Below are 18,868 nucleotides of genomic sequence, written 5' to 3'. Positions count from 1 at the left end.
TCAAATAAACTAGTCAAATAAACTAATCATTCCTTATCGTAGCTCTATCTCTTATATATATATATATGTGTATATATATATATATATAGTGTTAAAAAAATTACGGTTGTTACAATATACTCCACTCCTTATTAATTTTATGATATTATAGCTTATCTTACCGTCGGATTGGCGATCTGAATAATTGTCTTGTCTTGTCATGTTCAGATACTTACGTGTGTCATTCGATTTAGCCCTATTTTGTTCATCGAATTATATCTTACTGCTACTTTTGAAAAATTTCCATCCACATTAAATTTATTACACAATGTTTAAAAATAATGTTTAGATTATTATAAAAAAATATTTTCCATAAATTGACTTTTTAAAAATTTCTGGCAACAATGAATTTTTTTTTTTAAGTAAGAAGTGTTAGAATTTAGATTAATAAATACAGATAATCTAAACCTGATACTTCAAAATTCACAAAAAACGCTAACTCACCGAACTATTCATGTATCTGCTTGCCACAATGGTTCAGCCACATCTTTTTATTGCTTTTGGGCCCATTTAAAGAAAAAACCCAAGTCTATTTATTGCCTTTGGGCCCTTTTAAAGAAAAAACCCAACTCTATCAAAAAAAACAGGAGAGGTATAGTGAAAATGTAACAAATATTACCGAATACGATTTCCCCACTCAATTTTCCATCCATTTAACAAAAAAAAAAAAATGTTGCCAAACGCCCATTAGCCTTTTTTTTTTTTTGTTGTTTTTTTTGGAAAATAAACCCTTAGTTTTTTACTACTTTATAAAAACCGGTAAAATCCCTTTTCCTCTGACCGACCAAAGCACCAAGCCCATCCTATCCCATCTTCGACTCTCATTTACACTGCATTTCGCGTGAATTTCAAGACCATTCAATTCCATTTCTTGCTTTTCCCATGAGACTGTCAGTGGGAATAAAGAAATCAAATTCAGGCCGAATTCGTCTTCATTTCATTTCAACTTCAATTTCAATTTCAATTTCAATTTCAAAAAGCTCATGCTTTTGTTTCTCTCTCTACTCACACTAGTACTCTCTCTCTCTTGATATATATGTCGATCACACTCTCCTACTCCTCAGTTGTATTGAATCGGACCAGCATATCAACATCCACCCACCTCTATCATTTTCGAGTAACCTGGAAAATAGAGATTGAAGCCATTTAGGATTCCAATTTTCGTCGCCATCTTGTCTTCGACTTTCTCTCTCCAAATTTCTTTAAGTTTTTTTCTCTCTACAGATCTGTGAATTGTCTCTCCCCAAAGGGATGAGTTTAGTAATCGGCTTTTTTGATCGATGGTGAGTTTGACTATCCGATGATTCTATTTTATGTTTTACACTGTCTATTGATCTATTGTGTAGTATATTCAACACTACGATTATCATATGATTCAGTTAAATTTGTGGTAATTACTTTTATGCAATCGTTTTAGTTAAATTAGTTACAAGATTGAAATTTATTCATCGATATCGTGAAATTTCATTCTTTATGTGTTTATATGTAAAAATTTGTGTTTGATTGTTGTGTGTGTATGTATATAGTTATGTTATGCATTCAAATTTCAAAGATTGTTTTTTTTAGGTTAGATTTCAAAATTTGTGGATGTACTTTACATAGATGTGTGGTAATTAATGATTCTCCGATGATGTTTTTGTGGTGTTTCAAAATTATGGTATAGGTTATGTTAGTTGCCCTAATGATGATTTTTTTTTTTTTTTGGGTGACCTTGAATGATAATTAAATTAAAAATTTTGAATCAATATAATAAATACAAAATATTGATCGTTAATAATATTTCCATTCAATACATTTATAATTGTATTTGTTGAGTTTTTAGCTTTTGAAAACATAAGTTGCGTAAACATGCTTCTTTCTCCATAGTCTCTCTCTTTTATCTTTGTTTTGGGTTTTGAGATGAAGGGTATTTTTATTGTTTAATAGGGACGCGGTTCTACCATTGACATGTAACTTTAATTGTATAAGATTTTGTTTTCTTTGGAAATTATAGCAATATAATGAGAGAGAGGGGAAGAGCTAGCGAAAGAGAGAGAGTTGATCACTCTTTTTTATAATTTAAAATTTTAGTAGGGGCAAGTATAAATATTATCAAAAATTTAATGGGGCAGTTTTAGGATTTTAACAAATAGGTATATAATAGAAATAAAAAAATTTCAGTGGGGACGGCCTCCCCCACTCGGACCTACTTAGGTGCCTGCCTCCGTTTGTTTGCTAAGAAAAAGACGTGAAAACAAAATTGACTGTATCTTGAATTGAATAATATTTGCTTGTTTTAGGTTTTATAAGAATGAAGAACAAACACTACGGCAATTTGCGCTAGGATGTTGATATTATTTTTATTATTATTATTATTATTTTGGTCATTTCTTTGGTCTCTTAGAAACCAAATGGGGGTATGGTTTGACTCATTTAAATTTTATAAATAAGGAAAGCTATCATGTGGGCATTTTCATGTGGGCTCATATACTCCAGAGATTGTGTAAGCGTACAACTTAATCCAACGGATGCGAGCTCACGGTGAGAGCACCAGTAGACTATGTACTTTTGAGTTAAATTGTACATGTATACAAATTATAAATGTGTTTGTGTGTAAGGATAATATTAGATGCATAATATATTTTCTTAGGTTGAAAACTGCGATAACTGCATGATTTTGTGTAACTGACCATTTACAATGTTTCAGTATACACTGATTTTTTTTTTTCCTGACCATTTTACTTTTATTTATTTTTTATATTTATAGATCTTATTTTGGATTTTCTTGTTTTTCTAAGATTGATGTTTCGGAATTTATTTTTTCTTACAAATTTATTATGCATGAAATTCTCAAAATATGTAAGTGATCTTCTTTGACAGCTTGTGTTGTTTGAGAGAGAGTGCTTTACATATTTAATTTTACTTTGTAATTCTTTAATTGAGTTCTTTGCTTTTATTGCAAACCTGTACTTGCATTTTCTTATTTGAGAGCCTGACTACCCAGATATTTTGATGTTGGGAATATACTTTTAGTTGTGCTGCTTGTTGTATTTTGATGTCACTGAATTGTGTTCCCTGGTTGAGTTGCAGCGGACTGAAGCATGTGTGGTGGTCCTGAACAAACAAAATTGACATCATCTTCGTGCCCATCTACTGTAGAAAACAAACCCAACACCAAAAATATGAGTCAACTAACTGTTGAGACAGAAGATTCTTCTTCCACTTTACTTGAACTTGCTGCTAACAATGACTTTAAGGGTTTCAAACAATTGGTTGATTGTGATGCTTCCACAGTGAATGTGGTTGGACTCTGGTATGTCCGAAAGAAGGGCTCGAAACAAATAGTCCTTGAGCGCAGAACTCCGTTGATGGTTGCTGCTACCTATGGTAGTGTTGATGTTCTGAAATTAATACTCTCTCAGCCCAAGGTTGATGTAAATCTTTCTTGTAGCGTGGACAAGAGCACTGCCCTCCACTGTGCTGCCTCCAGTGGATCTGCTAATTCTGCCGACATTGTTAAACTGCTTTTATCAGCAGGTGCTGATCCGAATGTTGTGGACACCAATGGTCATCGGCCTGCTGATGTGATAGCTACCCCGCCAAATCTTCCAGGATCAAAAAGTTGTCTTGAAGAATTGCTGATGAAGAATGTTTCCGATGACACAGTCTTTAAGTGCAATTTACGGATATCAATTGCTAGTTCAGACTCCAACTCTCCAACACTTTCTTCATCGCCTGAGAATCATTCTCCATCTTCTCCTTCGAATTTTGTGTCTTCTGCAATGACATCAGAGTTCAATGATATTCTTGCTAGTTCTGTTTCTGAGAAGAAAGAATACCCAATTGACCCATCATTGCCTGACATCAAGAACAGCATTTATTCAACTGATGAGTTCAGGATGTTTTCATTCAAGGTCCGGCCTTGTTCAAGGGCTTATTCTCATGATTGGACTGAGTGCCCTTTTGTACACCCGGGAGAAAATGCTCGCAGAAGAGATCCACGCAAGTACCATTACAGTTGTGTGCCTTGCCCTGATTTTAGAAAGGGTGCTTGTAGGCGTGCGGATTTGTGTGAGTATGCTCATGGTGTGTTTGAGTGCTGGCTCCACCCTGCTCAATATCGGACCCGACTCTGCAAGGATGGCACAAGCTGCGCAAGACGGGTTTGCTTTTTTGCACACACCACTGAGGAATTGCGACCGTTGTATGTCTCCACTGGTTCAGCTGTTCCATCTCCTAGGTCAACTGCCTCTGTTGCAAGTGCTATGGACATGGCTGCTGCCTTGAGCCTTTTGCCTGGTTCTCCCTCGTCAGTCTCTATGATGTCTCCTTCTGCATTCAATCAGTCCATGTCTCCGTCGTCGAATGGCATTTCACACTCATCCCCAGCTTGGCCTCAACCAAATGTTCCAACCCTTCATCTTCCTGGAAGCAACCTTCAGTCAAGTCGCTTGAGATCTTCCCTCAGTGCCCGGGAATTTCCCGAGGGTTTCAACATGTTGCCAGATTTTGATGCCCAGCAACAGCTTCTAAATGATTTGACCTCTTTCACACAATCCCATTCCAATTCTGCCGCTTTGAACTGTTCTGTTCGTTCCAAAATGCTAACTCCTTCTAACCTTGAAGATCTTTTTTCTTCTGAGAATGCCTCTTCTCCCCGATATGCTGACCAAGGGGCGGCTTGTTTTTCTCCCACACACAAATCAGCTGTTTTCAATCATTTTCAACAGCAGCAGCAGAGCATGTTATCCCCTATCAACACCAACATTTTCTCACCCAGAAATATTGAGCACCCTATGCAGGCATCTTTTGTCTCGTCACCTGGAAGGATGTCACCGAGAGGTGTTGAGCCTATTTCACCAATGAGCTCTCGGCTCTCTGCGTTTGCTCAACGTGAAATGCAGCATCAACAGTTCCGAAGTCTCAGTTCTCGGGATCTTGGGTCTAGCAATGGAGCCTCCATTGTAGGATCTCCTATAAACTCATGGTCACAATGGGAATCACCAAATGAAAAAGTAGATTGGTCCGTCAATGGAGGTGAACTGAATCGATTAAGAAGATCATCTTCATTTGAGCTCAATAACAACAGCGAGGAGCCTGACCTATCATGGGTGAAATCTGTAGTCAAGGAATCACAGCCACCTGAGATGAATAATAATTACACAGTCCCAAATTCTGGCGCTGTGTCATCTGGTGAGGGTTTGAAATCCAAATCCCAAATCGAATCAATGGATCATTCAGTTTTGGGAGCATGGCTTGAGGACATGCAAATATTCAACTCGTAGAATAGGTGAATTGATTCTATTTTCACTCTGGATATAAGCAAAAGATAGGAAGCATATATTTTTTGCAATTCTTTTTGGCTCGGTGGAGAAGGATGAATGCAGAAGGCGACGGAGCGGTGAAGCAAGGCAGTTGAAGGAGGGTGGTACAAGGAAGTCGGAAAATTTTCAGAATGATTAATCAATTTAACTCATTTATTTTTATTTGTTAATGCAGTCAGGAAATGAAGAAGGCCTGTTCCTGGATTACTAAAGAAACCAATTCCGGGTGAGCAATATAGTCCTTTCAACATTTCAGAATTGTAGGATTACTTTTTTACGTTTCCTATAAAGAGAGCTACATTGTTTCATTACAATGAAGCTTGAGCACCCAACTCACCTTTTTCCTTTTTTCTTTTTGAAAAATTGTCTATTGCTAAATCTGTAATTGTAATTCAAAAGGTGTAGTGTTGATGTAATACTGAATCAAAGTTATTAGTATGGATTCCTTTATTTATACTTCCATGTAAATTTCCCTCTTTCGTACTTTGTTTTTTTATTCCATTGTCTCTCTCAAAGTTTATCATGATTCCTGAGGGCGTGTTTTTTTTTTTTTTTGGTTAAATTTTATTTTTTATTTGATAAACTAGTGGGATTTTAAATGGGCTGTGGATTACTATTGTGGTATTATTCTGATTTTTTTGCCTTGAAACTTTGGATGTCATGTGTAAGTCTACTCACACACTGCCTGCCTCCTCCTCTTTGAGATCTCGAGCCTTCTCCCTCTCTTTGAGATGTAGTGGTTATATGTAAAAGGGGTCATTTGTTTCACGTTATATTTGAATGGAAAAGTGATTGGGTATAAATGGGTGGGTATGCTGTAGTACCTAATAATTTGAGTTTTTGGGTAAATGGGCAAGCGTGCATCCGTTTCAGTTGGTATCAGAGTCAGACATAATCTTTAATCACGCCAAAGGAAGGAAGGAAGGAAGCAAGCAAGGACCTAAACCATGGTTTTGGAAAGTTTTTTATCGGTTCAAAATTGGGCGAAGAGAGATGAAAAGAAATAAATGTAACCTACAAATATGTAATATCAATTTTAATCTTTACTTACAAAATCACTAGTTAAATTATACGAAAATTTTGTCACACATATAATGAATATTTTTTGAGATGCCTCATCTAGTCTTTCTATTTACATCCATTTTTTCTAGGCCTTCAACATTAATAACTAAGCACATTAAGGGAAGGGTATAATGTGATTTTTTTTTTTTTTTTTTTTTTTTTTTTTTTTTTTTTTTTTTTTTTTCGTTGAAGTAAGGTAATACGCTCATTTTGTACTATAAGGGTGTTATATGCACTATATTAAATCTATAAGGGTATTATATGTATTATATTCAACCCATGTAACATATGGACAGATTATTTTGACTAAAATACACATCCATTTTACTCTTTACAATTGATTTTACAAATGAAAAATCAAGAATGTTGGTTGCATATGTAAAAGGTAATATATAGTGAAAGTTTATTATCTTCTTTGAAATTTAGGTCTGAAATTTCTTCAAGATCTATCAACATAAATATACAAATAGCAGCTCTACATTCCCTCGACCTTATATTTAAATTATCAATATGAACAACAAATTAAACAAAGATAAACAGATGAGAAGAGAATAATTATAACCTATTGATTTGCATATAGTTATGAGAGTTGAGTTTTTTTTTTAGCAGAATGAAAGGAAGCCTCATCACACACTTGTGTTGGGTGTGGTAGATCGACTTACCCAACCATCTGTCACAGAAACTGGCGAAGGTGGAATCTCTTTAGTCTTCAATAACGCGACATCGTCGGACTCCGGTGAAAGAGGCGGTCCTTTACTTTTCAACGCCCCAACATTGCACTCGTGGCCCTGAATTGCCATCAGGGTCTCCAAAACTTCATCCATTGTAGGCCGCAGTTCCCTTTCATACTGCAAACACCGAAAAGCCAACTCTGCCACCGAAGAAGTCATTCTCTGCACTGCACCATCGGACTCAAATCCAAGACATGGGTCAATTAACTCATTGAACGCGCAGTTCAGGATTCTGTTTACCGCCAAGTCGGCCAAATTAATCTCATGCCTATGCCTACCTACATCAACTGCTGGCAACGACGATATGAGCTCGATCAGGACAACCCCAAAGCTATAAACATCACTCTTATTAGTAAGTTGGTAGCATTTGCTATACTCCGGATCAAGGTAGCCCGGAGTCCCTTGTGGAGCCGTCGAGACATGAGTGACATCGGTTGGGAGGAGCCTTGAAAGCCCGAAATCACCAACTTTGACACAAAAATTGTTGTCAAGGAGAATGTTGTTGGTTTTGACATCGCGGTGTATGATGTCAGAAGCATGGAGGTAAACCAATGCAGTCGTGGTTTCTATGGCAATGTTCATCCGAATAGGCCATGGAAGCGAACCGGGCTTTGCTTGATCACCGTGGAGATGGTCAGCAAGTGTGCCATTGGGAATGTATTCGTAAACTAGGAGTAGTTCACGGCTGTGTCGCGAGGTGCAGCCATAAAGAGTGACAAGATTGCGATGCCTCAAGCCAGCCAGGATTTCGATTTCATTCTTGAACTGCTCCATCCGCTTGTAGTTGTGATTGTATAAGCGCTTGACTGCAACTTCCCTCCCATCCCGAAGTTTGCCTAGTCCATAAAAAATATCAAACGCATGTCAACTATGTGCGCACGCGCGCACACATACACACAATATTGCAGTAACTTCCAATTTTCTTACCATGGTATACACAAATATTGCAGTAATGTCCAATTTTCTTACCATGTACATACACACAAATATAGCAATAATGTCCAATTATCTTACCATGATATACACACAAATATTGCAGTAATTTCCAATTTTCTTACCATGGTATACAGTTCCAAAGCCCCCATCTCCGAGTTCTTGTTTAGGATCAAAATTGTTGGTGGCTTCTTCAAGTTCAGCGTAGGAGAACACAGGGATCCCGAAGAAAATGCTACCTCCTTCGAGGTCTGTTTTTGAGGAGGGATGGAAAGAAGTATTGTTCCTTGAAAGGAAGTATGAAAACACATAATTCCACTTGTATCGACGCCATATAATCAATATGAGCAAGGCGAGGATAACAAATCCTGGAATAGCTGAAAGAAAAAAGAAAAAAAGGTATAGTATTCAGCTATTGATTCAATCATATTCATGAATTTTTTAATTGAAATCAGGAAAAAAGAAAATAAAAAGCTAATTTGACCAAAGGGTGTGCAGGAAAAACTTCAAAATTGGAAATCAATTTTATGTTGAAGGTTACAAAGATATGTTACAGAGAAACCTTGAAAAACTTATACATACGTACATACACACACACACACACACATATATATAAACATGTATATTACCTGTTCCTAGAATCAATCTGTAGTTTCTTTTTCCTGCAGTCAGTATCAAGCAGAAAGGTGTTAGTTTCAGACTGAAAGAAGTACGAGGCCAAAGTTGTGTAGTTAATTTGTTAAATCTTGAAACCTCAACTAATGATCAAAAAATAAAAATTCAAGTCCTGCCCACATAAAGAACCATAAAATTGGCGTAAAAGAGTGTTGTATTGATTGAAACACCCATCCATACCTTTAAACTCTCGACATACGAACTTATGTTTGATATTTAGACACTGGCGGCCTCTATCAAGACACATTTGACAATCATGGGATATATGCCATTTAAGAGGGAAAGTTGCATTCAATAGTCCGAAAGGATATCCGGGATTTGTATTATTTCTAGGCCACAACACTGGCAGCTGAATAGCTGAACATTGATTACGTGGAAGACTCTCTGCAGGGGGTGTAGGTTCATCATCATCTGGATATTTGTAGTAGACAGTGGAGCCCCCCGGGCAGTCTCTGTAACCAATATAACTATGAGTAATGAAATGAGGAGTGTTATTGCACTTGAAGAAGGTGAGATTGTTCAAGATGATGAAAGAAACGAAAGGAAAGTAGGGAAGGGTTAGATTCTTGAAGGTGTCGTCGCAGCTTCCCTGAGCTATGTGCTGTTCGAGCACGGGATCATGAATTTTAAGGATACTGTCATTTATGCTCTCAACATCATACCAGAATTGGCTCCGAAGTTGGATTTTTCCACCTTTTTTGGGGCAATGTAGCTCAATACCGCAATGGGAATACGTGTGGTTTGTGAAAGGGAAGCTGATGGTGGTGTGATTTCCGCATTGGAAGGACTTTGGGCAAATGGGGAGGGGTTTTTTATCGTCTTCATCGGTTGAGTGAATGAGCACTAGATGAGCAGAGAGAAAAATGACAGCAAAAATGGAAGCCATAGCCATTTGATGAAGTTCCCAAATTTGCAAAATTAAAAATAACCACAACAGGAAATCAATCAGTCAAGAGATGAAGAAGAACAAGAATTCAATTATGGTATCTATAATAAGGTAAAAATTGTGTGACAAGTGTCACTTCTTGTTTTGTTTTCTTAGAAAATATTAAGGTGTTTTTTTTCCTATCTGCTTTAACACGCCAGTTGACTTGGAATTTGACTGACATGGAAGACTTGGTGAGGCAGACTCACAAACACGCAAATGGACGAAGTTTCCTACTCACCTTTCTCCTTGGCAAGCACTAGAAAGACTCGACTCTTTGGCACCTCTCTCTCTCTCTCAATTTTTTTAACTTAAATGCAAGTGCAGAGACTATATATATATATATATATATATATATTGAAGAAAAATGAGGAATTTTTGAAATACCAAAACATTTCTAGAAAATGTGGCAGCATCTTTTATTATGTTGGCCACAAGTGATGCTAACTTTTGAGTGTAGAAGACGGGGTAAAGAAGAGGTGTGGCTACAGATAAGCCAAGACTTGTAGACTTCCACGGTTTATAGGCACACAATTAATCCTGAAAAGACAATTAATAGATAATAAAAATAAAAAAATAAAAACTAATAGAACCCCCATAACAATCAGCCTTGCATATCATAATTAAGCTCCTCATGCCATGGCCACCAGCAATCCATAACCATCACCTATCATAAGTCGTTTTACCGAGAGTTGTGATATAATATTTGAAAGCCGGTTATATCGGACTCTTTTCAATGTGAATGGGGTTATGGGCTCTACCATAACATAAACAAATACCCTAAATTATCACAATTTATTTTTTGAGGAGCCGTGACACAATTGAAGGAATCGGATGCACCTGATTTTCAAACTTAATATCATTTTTCTTTCCTTAAAGATCTATTCATTATAATTTAAGTATATTTGCTTTCCATTCTTACTAAGTCAAGGCATAAACTTAAGGACTTAATTGGTTTGTAATTATAGAAACAATTTTCTTTTCTCAAAAAATTAAAAACATAAAACTGTACAAAAAACTCTGTTTGATTCAGTTTTTTAAAAATTATTTTTTATTTTTCTGAATTTCTGAAAACTATTTTCAGAATTATAAATCAAGCATGTTCTCATCCATTTTGTGGCTACTATATTCATAACCTTCATCTATTGCAAATTCTTTTCCTCAAACATCAAAAAGTAGGCATTTACATCAATTAATTTAACAAATTTAAGCATTTTTGCTTTCCCATTGCTACCGAGTCAGAGAAAAAGCCAAACCACATCTCCTTATGTCTTGATTCACTAACTTTCTACTCTCCCCATTCAAAACTGATCAATATGAACATATAAATATTTGATAAACTAAAATTGATATTAAATTAAGCAAATTATACTTTTAAAGCTACCTGTGAAATCTCCAACTCTTACCATTGCTCATTTAGAAGGGTCAAATCTTGCACAATTATTCTCAAAGAGATTCATTTTTGCTGCCCTACGAGAAAGACGGAAAAAAAAAAAAAAAAAGTGGGCCGATGGAATAAAATAAAAAAAAATGTTTTTTCCCCACCCCGGAAATGATAAAATATACTTAAAAAGAAAGGGAAACCATTCCTCATTTCCTCCTCCATTATAGCACCTTTTGCCACAGAGCGTGAAGATTGGAAGGGAGAACTTGTCACTCACCTTAAGATCTTAAAGAGATGGAACTTGGGACTCTTTTAGCTTTGGAAAGTTCGTTCAGTGTGTCCCACATACTAACACATTTAGTTTTGAAACTCTCCATTAAGGTGATTGTAAGATAAGTCATTCTATTTAGTGGTGCTAGATTTGTGGCTCAAAATTTTAAAATTTGTATGTAGAAAATTAGGTTTTTTTTTTGTTTTTGTTTTTGTTTTTGTTTTTGGAAGGCTAAAATTTGTGAAGGAAATTGTATCCCATTAAGTTTTTATTTTACTTTTAAGATTAATATGGTAACTCCTTAATACTAGTTGAGGAATATTTGTCCAACAAGAAATTGAGTTTGAAATCTCTACAAATAGATATGGGTATGAGAGGTTTAGAGAGAGAGAAAATATGTAAGGAGTTTAAGGGTGAGTGTTGTGAGGAAAGGAGAGAGTATATGTAATTCTCGAGTGTATACATGTAGCCTCAAAAAAGAAGATGAGTGAGTGAGTAGGATTTTAACATGTGATTATATATTATCTTTCTTGATTTATAATAGTGAAATCTCTCTTTCATAGACCTAACCCTAGAGTTGGGTGAATCGTGTAAAAAATTGTGTTATGCATTGATGTGTGTGATTGTTATCTCTATATATACTTGTGTTGATGTGATGTGATAATATTTTCGCTGTGTGAGATGAAGGAGAGATTTAACTCTCAATAACAGTCGACTATTGAGTGAGTTGAAGGGAGTTAATTATTCCCAATAAATGCTTCCACTGAGTTAGAGCGAACATTAATGATTACAATGATTTATATCTACCATGCACAATCCTACTTCTATGCATGTACACATGAAATATTCTATCATAATTAAAGAAACACCTAGTCCTTAACTCGAACTCTCCGTACAGACATTCATCAATATTATATAAAGAAAAACAAATAAGATTTATTTAATCTAAATGTCAAAATATAATTATTGACTTTGCAAGGCAGATACACATCTTAACAACATTTTTATCTTAAAACCTCCCTTAGGAGGTATTTTTCATCCTTTGCTTATATTTTACTCAAATAACTTTTTCATCTCAAAACATCTCCCGAGCTAGACATTTTCATCCATTACCTATACTTTACACCCCGAGTGGCATCTCTATCTCAAAACCCCTTATTAAGAGGAAATTTTCATCTCACCATCCCATTTCATAATAAATTACTCATTTTTTCTAAATCCTCTTCAAATTAAGTCCTCTTCAAATTAAGTCGCACATCTTTTGATGTCACCATTTTCAATTAGAGTGCACATCCTGTAAACTCTATGTACCACGCTCCTTAGGATTTGAATGCTCTTTAAGATCATTTCATTGCAACTCCTATGTTGTTAGATGCATACATCACCTTTAAGATCGTTTAATCACATTAACCTCATTCTTTAAGACTCAAATGTTCTATAGGATCATTTTATCGCATTTCCTCCATTCTTAGAGGCACACATCGCCTTTAAGATCGTTTTACTATATTTACCTCCTTCCTTAGGACTCGAATACTCTTTTGGATCGTTTTATTGTATCTCATTCATTCTTAGAGATACACATCTCCTTTTCTGGGAATTGTTTCTCAAATTTCTAGTTAAATTATGCTTCTATTTCAGAGTAATATTTTATTAGGAAATTTCTTGTTAGACAAGTCTTGGACTCCAAGGAATTATAATCCTTGTTCAACAAGGAATTGTGCTTGTAACTCTATAGATAGATACCTAAGTTTTAGGTTAAGACCTATGAGAGAGAGAGAGAGAGAGGAATGTAGCCTCATGAGAAAGTTAACGGGCATACATAAGTATTTTATGGGTTGGTAGAGTAAGAAAAACACCGTTGGTACTTTTAATGAGGAGATAGCCTCGTGAAGTGGTACATAGTGAAAAAATATATACATGGTGTTAGTACTATAATATTGTAATATCTCTAAAAGTCATATTAAAATCTCTTCTCATCATGGATGTACGTCAGTTTCGGCTGAACCACGTTATATCTTGTGCTTTTGTGTAATAATTTTTTATTCAACTAAACAAAATGAAAGAAAAAGTACTATTTTATGCCTTTCAATTACTTTTTATAATTGTAATTTATTTTTGTTAATCTAATTGTTTGATCAAATATCTATCTCGTATACTTATATATATGCATTGTGTAAATTAAAAAAATATAATACTGGTAAATACATAATGTATAATATGAGTAAACATACAAAATTTGAAATCATATTTATTGCACTTATAACTATGAATTTTATTTTATTTTATACTTTTATTTAATTAAAAGTATGGCGATGCATGTAACAAAAAATATAAGTTCAAATTTTATAATTCAAGAAAGAGAAAAAAATTGAATCTTTAACTAATTTCACATAATTAGACGAATTGAATAAAATCCCCATTGATTTTGTAGGGGTATTTTTCATAATAAGTCAATCACCTTTAAAGTAGGAGTGGATACGGATCGGATCGAATTGGATTAGGCGTTAATCCTAATTCGATCGGCTCCTAACGGATTAGACAAATCTTAATCCGCCACCGATCCGTTATCCCATGGATCAAATCCGTATAATAATGGATCGGATCGAATTGAATCCGCGAATTGGGTTTTATCTAAATTATTCATTATTATTTTTATAATTAATATTATTTATTAGTTATTTATCTTTTAACCACAACCCAATTGATAATATTTAATTTATTAATATTAATTCATATATTTAAATAATTATTAACTAATACATCCTTAGAGTCCATTAAATTATCATTAACTAATTAAATTAACTAATATATTATTTGAATATATATATATATATATATATATATATATATACTATTATTAAATGTGCAAAGTAATTCAGTATTTCAGTATTTATTTATTAATATAAAAAAATATTTATTAATTGCTTCATCAGTTCAATATTTATTTATTAATATAAAAAAATATATTTATTAATTAATATAAAAAGTGTTTTTATAAAAAGAGTTTCTATAAAACTCTAACACAAATTACTTAATAAAATTTCAGTTACCTATTTTATTTTCTATAAAACTCTATCACGTATAACCTCTCTATATATATATATATATTAGGCCAAGCTTGTGATGTGCATATTTTTTCTTTTCTCTTTATAATTGGTCTCATAAGTTTTTTCTTTACTTTTTCTTTTTATAAGCATTATTATTATGTTATTATTATTTTTTTCTCTTTCTAATTGATATTTATGTTTAGAAGTAGTTGATTTGTCTTATTTTTATTTTCTCTTTCTAATTGATGTTTAGAAGTGGTTGATTTTTTATCTTCATTTTTTTTTTTTTTTTTAGAAGTATCATTCTTCTTTTTTCTTTAGTTTTTATTTTTATTTTACTCTTTGGAATTATACTTTGGATGGTTCAAAATTTGTTATTCTTAATTTGTTGTATTGAGAAGGTTGGATCGATTGTTAATTTTTTTCTTTACTTTTTCTTTTTAGAAGCATTATTATTGTTTTTTTCTTTTGTTTTATTTTTATTTTTCTCTTTCAAATTGGTGTTTAGGAGTAAATCAATTGTTTTATTTTATTTTTCTCATTCTAATTATTATTGTTTTTTTTTTCTTTTTCAGAAGTATCATTCTTATTTTTTCTTTAGTTTTTATTTTTATTTTACTCTTTGTAATTATATTTTGGATGGTTTAAAATTTGTTATTCTTAAGTTGTTGTATTGTGAAGGTTGGATTGTTAATTTTTACTTTACTTTTTCTTTTTAGAAGCATTATTATTATTTTTTTTCTATTGTTTTATTTTTATTTTTCTCTTTCTAATTGACGTTTAGAAGTAGATGAATTTTTTCATTTTATTTTTCTCTTTCTAATTATTATTGTTTTTTTATTTTTATTTTCTAGAAGTATCATTCTTCTTTTTTCTTTAGTTTTTATTTTTATTTTACTCTTTGTAATTATACTTTGGATCGTTCAAAATTTGTTATTCTTAATTTGTTGTATTGAGAAGGTTGGATTGTTTTTTTTTTTTTTTTTTTTTTTTCTTTACTTTTACTTTTTAGAAGCATTATTATTATTTTTTCTTTTCTTTTATTCTTATTTTTCTCTTTCTAATTGATGTTTAGAAGTAGATGAATTGTTTCATTTTATTTTTCTCTTTCTAATTGATGTTTAGAAGTGGTTAATTTGGTAAGTTTACTTTGGTTTGTGATAGTGATGACTAATTATTATTATTATTTATTTTTTAATACAAATTTCTATAATAAAAATAAAATAATTTTTATAAAATTTATCACAAATTAGCAATTTTATTTTCTATAAAACTCTATCAGATTATCTATTTATTATGAGTTTTATAATAAAAGAAAATCTAATTAGACAAGGATATACTAAAAGAGAATAAAATAATTTATATAAAATTCTATCACAAATTAATTATTTTATTTTCAATAAAACTCTATCACATAATTCAAATTAGACAATGATATATTTAAAGAGTTTATATAAAACTCTAACACAAATTACATATTTATCTATTTATTATTAGTTTTTTAACGAAAGGAAATCCATTTAAACAAAAACTATATATATAAAAAAATATTTATTAGTTGATATAAAAAGTGATATTAAAAGAGTTTCTATAAAATTCTAACACAAATTACCTATTTATAAATTTATAAGTTTTTAATAAAAAAAAAAAAAATCTAATTAGACAAGAATTATAAATATAAAAAAAAATATTTATTAATTGATATAAAAATTTTTTTTAAAAGAGTTTTTATAAAATTCTAACACATATTACATATTTATTTATTTATTATGAGTTTTTAATAAAAGAAAATCTAATTAAAAAAGAATATATTTAAAAAAATAAAATAGTTTCTACAAAATTTACCACAAATTAGCAATTTCATTTTCTATAAAACTCTATCACATTATCTATTTATTATGAGTTTATTTAGGAAAAAAAATTATTATGAGTTTTATAATAAAATAGAATGTAATTCGACATAAATATATTTAAAGAAAATAAAATAATTTCTATAAAACTTTACCTCAAATTAACAATTTTATAATCTATAAAACTCTATCACATATGACATGTATTTACCTATTTATTATGAATATATTTAAAGAAAATAAGATAATTTATATAAACCTCCACCACAAATTATCTATTTTATTTTCTTTAAAACTTTATAACATATGATATGTATTTAACTATTTATTATGATTTTTTTAATAAAAGAAAATCTAATTAGATAAGGATAAATTTAAAGAAAATAAAATAATTTTTTAAAAGGGTTTCTATAAATTTTTTAAAACAAATTACCTATTTATCTATTTATTATGAGTGTTGTAATAAAAGATAATCTAATTTGACAAGATTTATTAATAAAAAAAATATTTATCAATTGATATTAAAAATAAAATAATTTTTTTAAAACTCTACCAGAAATTATTACCTAATAAAATTCAGATATGTGTTTCAGAATTTATTCAATAATATAAAAAATGTATTTATTAATTGAAAAAAAACTATTACCTAATAAAATTCATATTACCTAAAAAATTATTTCAAATTACCTAATAAAATTCAAAATACAAATTACCTAATACTTTTATAAAAGAGTTTTCATAAAATTCAAATTCCAAACTACCTAAAAAAAAATTCAAATAATCTAAAAAATTATTTCAAATTACATAATAAAATTCAGAAAAAAAAATTACCTAATAAAATTTAAATTATTTGCAAATTTATTTCAAAATACTAATTTAAAAAATATTTATTAATTGATATAAAAAATAATATATTTTCTCTAATACTTTACCACAAATTACCTTTTATTATGATTTTTTTAATAAAAGGAAATCCAAATAGACTAGGATATATTTGAAGAAATAAAATAATTTGTATAAAACTGTACCACAAATTAGCTATTTTATTTCCAATAAACTCTATCAAATTATACAATGATATATTTAAAGAGTTTCTGTAAAACTCTAACACAAATTATCTATTATCTACTTATTATGAGTTTTTTAATGAAAGAAAATTTAATTAGGCAAGAATTATTAATATAAAAAATATTTATTAATTAATATAAAAATAATAATAATTTTACTAAAACTCTAACACAAATTACCTTTTATTATTAGATTTTAATAAAAGAAAATCTAATTAGTAAATAATTATTAATATAAAAAATATTTATTAATTGATATAAAAGAGTTTTTAAAAAAGTTTATATAAAACTCTATCACATTTTACCTAATGATCTATTTATTATGAATTTTTTTAATAAAAGAAAATCTAATTAGACAAAAATATATTTAAAGAAAATACAAAAATTTTCATAAATTCTGCACAAATTATTTTCTATAAAATTATATGACATTATCTATTTATTACGAGTTTTTAAATAAAATAAAATCTAATTAAACAAGAACATATTTTTAAACAAATAAAATAATTTCGATAAAACTCTACTACAAATTAGCTATGTTATTTTCTATAAAACTTTATCACATATAACCCGTATTTATATATTTATTATGGATATATTTAAAGAAAACAAAATAATTTTTACAAAAGTTCACCTAAAATTACCTATTTTATTTTCTTTAAAACTCTATCATATGTAACATGTGTTTATTTATTTATTAAGATTTTTTTTTAAAAAAAAAAAATCTAATTAAACAATATATATTTAAAAAAATAAAATAATTTTTAACAAGTTTCCATAAAACTCTAACACAAATTCCCTATTTATCCATTTATTATGAATTTTTTAATAAAAGAAAATCTAATTAGACAAGCATAGTAAATATAAAAAATATTTATGAATTGATATAAAAATTAAACAATTTCTCTAAAACTCTACCACAAATTACCTTTTATTATGTGTTTTTTGATAAATAAAAAAATCGAATTAGGCAAGAATATATTTAAAGAAAATAAAATATTTTTTTATAAAACTGTACCACAAATTACCTGTTTTAGTTTCAATAAAACTCTAATATATTAGACAATGATATATTTAATGAGTTTCAAAAAACTCTAATAAAAATTACCTATTTATCTATTTATTATGAGTTTTTTAATGAAAGAAAATATAATTAGACGAAAATTATTAATATAAAAAATATTTATTAATTGATATAGAAAGAGATTTTAAAAGAGTTTCTATAAAACTTTAACATAAATTTCCCATTTATCAATTTATTATGAGTTTTTTAATAAAAGAAAATATAATTAGACAATAATGATTAATATAAAAAATATTTATTAATTGATATAAAAAATAAAATATATTTTTTTAAAACTTTATCACATATAACCTATTTATTATGAACATATTTAAAGAAAATAAAATAATTTTTATAAAACTGTACAACAAATTACCTATTTTATTTTCATTAAAACTTTATCACATATAGCCTATATTTATCTACTTATTATGAGTTTTTTAATAAAAGAAAATATAATTTGAAAAGGGTATATTTAAAAAAAAATAAAATAATTTTTTAAAAGAGTTTCTATAAAA

The 18,868-nt window shown here is 30.2% G+C and overlaps 2 protein-coding genes across 2 annotated transcripts; one reads left to right on the top strand and one right to left on the bottom strand.

Moving 5' to 3' along the window:
- The first annotated feature begins 997 nt into the window (after positions 1 to 997).
- On the top strand, positions 998 to 5,825 carry LOC132295048 (zinc finger CCCH domain-containing protein 30-like). Its single transcript, XM_059793125.1, has 2 exons — positions 998 to 1,322; positions 3,109 to 5,825. Exon 2 carries the CDS (start codon positions 3,120 to 3,122, stop codon positions 5,301 to 5,303), a length of 2,184 nt encoding a protein of 727 aa, XP_059649108.1. The 5' UTR covers positions 998 to 1,322; positions 3,109 to 3,119; the 3' UTR covers positions 5,304 to 5,825.
- A 143-nt stretch (positions 5,826 to 5,968) lies between these two features.
- LOC132295049 (LEAF RUST 10 DISEASE-RESISTANCE LOCUS RECEPTOR-LIKE PROTEIN KINASE-like 1.1) lies at positions 5,969 to 9,767 on the bottom strand. Its single transcript, XM_059793126.1, has 4 exons — positions 8,924 to 9,767; positions 8,698 to 8,730; positions 8,194 to 8,445; positions 5,969 to 7,971 (listed from the first exon to the last, which is right to left on the bottom strand). Exons 1-4 carry the CDS (start codon positions 9,633 to 9,635, stop codon positions 7,031 to 7,033), a joined length of 1,938 nt encoding a protein of 645 aa, XP_059649109.1. The 5' UTR covers positions 9,636 to 9,767; the 3' UTR covers positions 5,969 to 7,030.
- Positions 9,768 to 18,868: the final 9,101 nt, after the last annotated feature.

The sequence above is a fragment of the Cornus florida genome, unplaced genomic scaffold (assembly GCF_030987335.1).
Source record: "Cornus florida cultivar Cherokee Brave unplaced genomic scaffold, ASM3098733v1 CherokeeBrave_3.0.0_Hap2_Chr02, whole genome shotgun sequence".
In the NCBI taxonomy this organism is placed as follows: domain Eukaryota; kingdom Viridiplantae; phylum Streptophyta; class Magnoliopsida; order Cornales; family Cornaceae; genus Cornus; species Cornus florida.
Note: the sequence above shows the minus strand (reverse complement) of the source record. Positions and strands in the feature narration are given on the sequence as shown.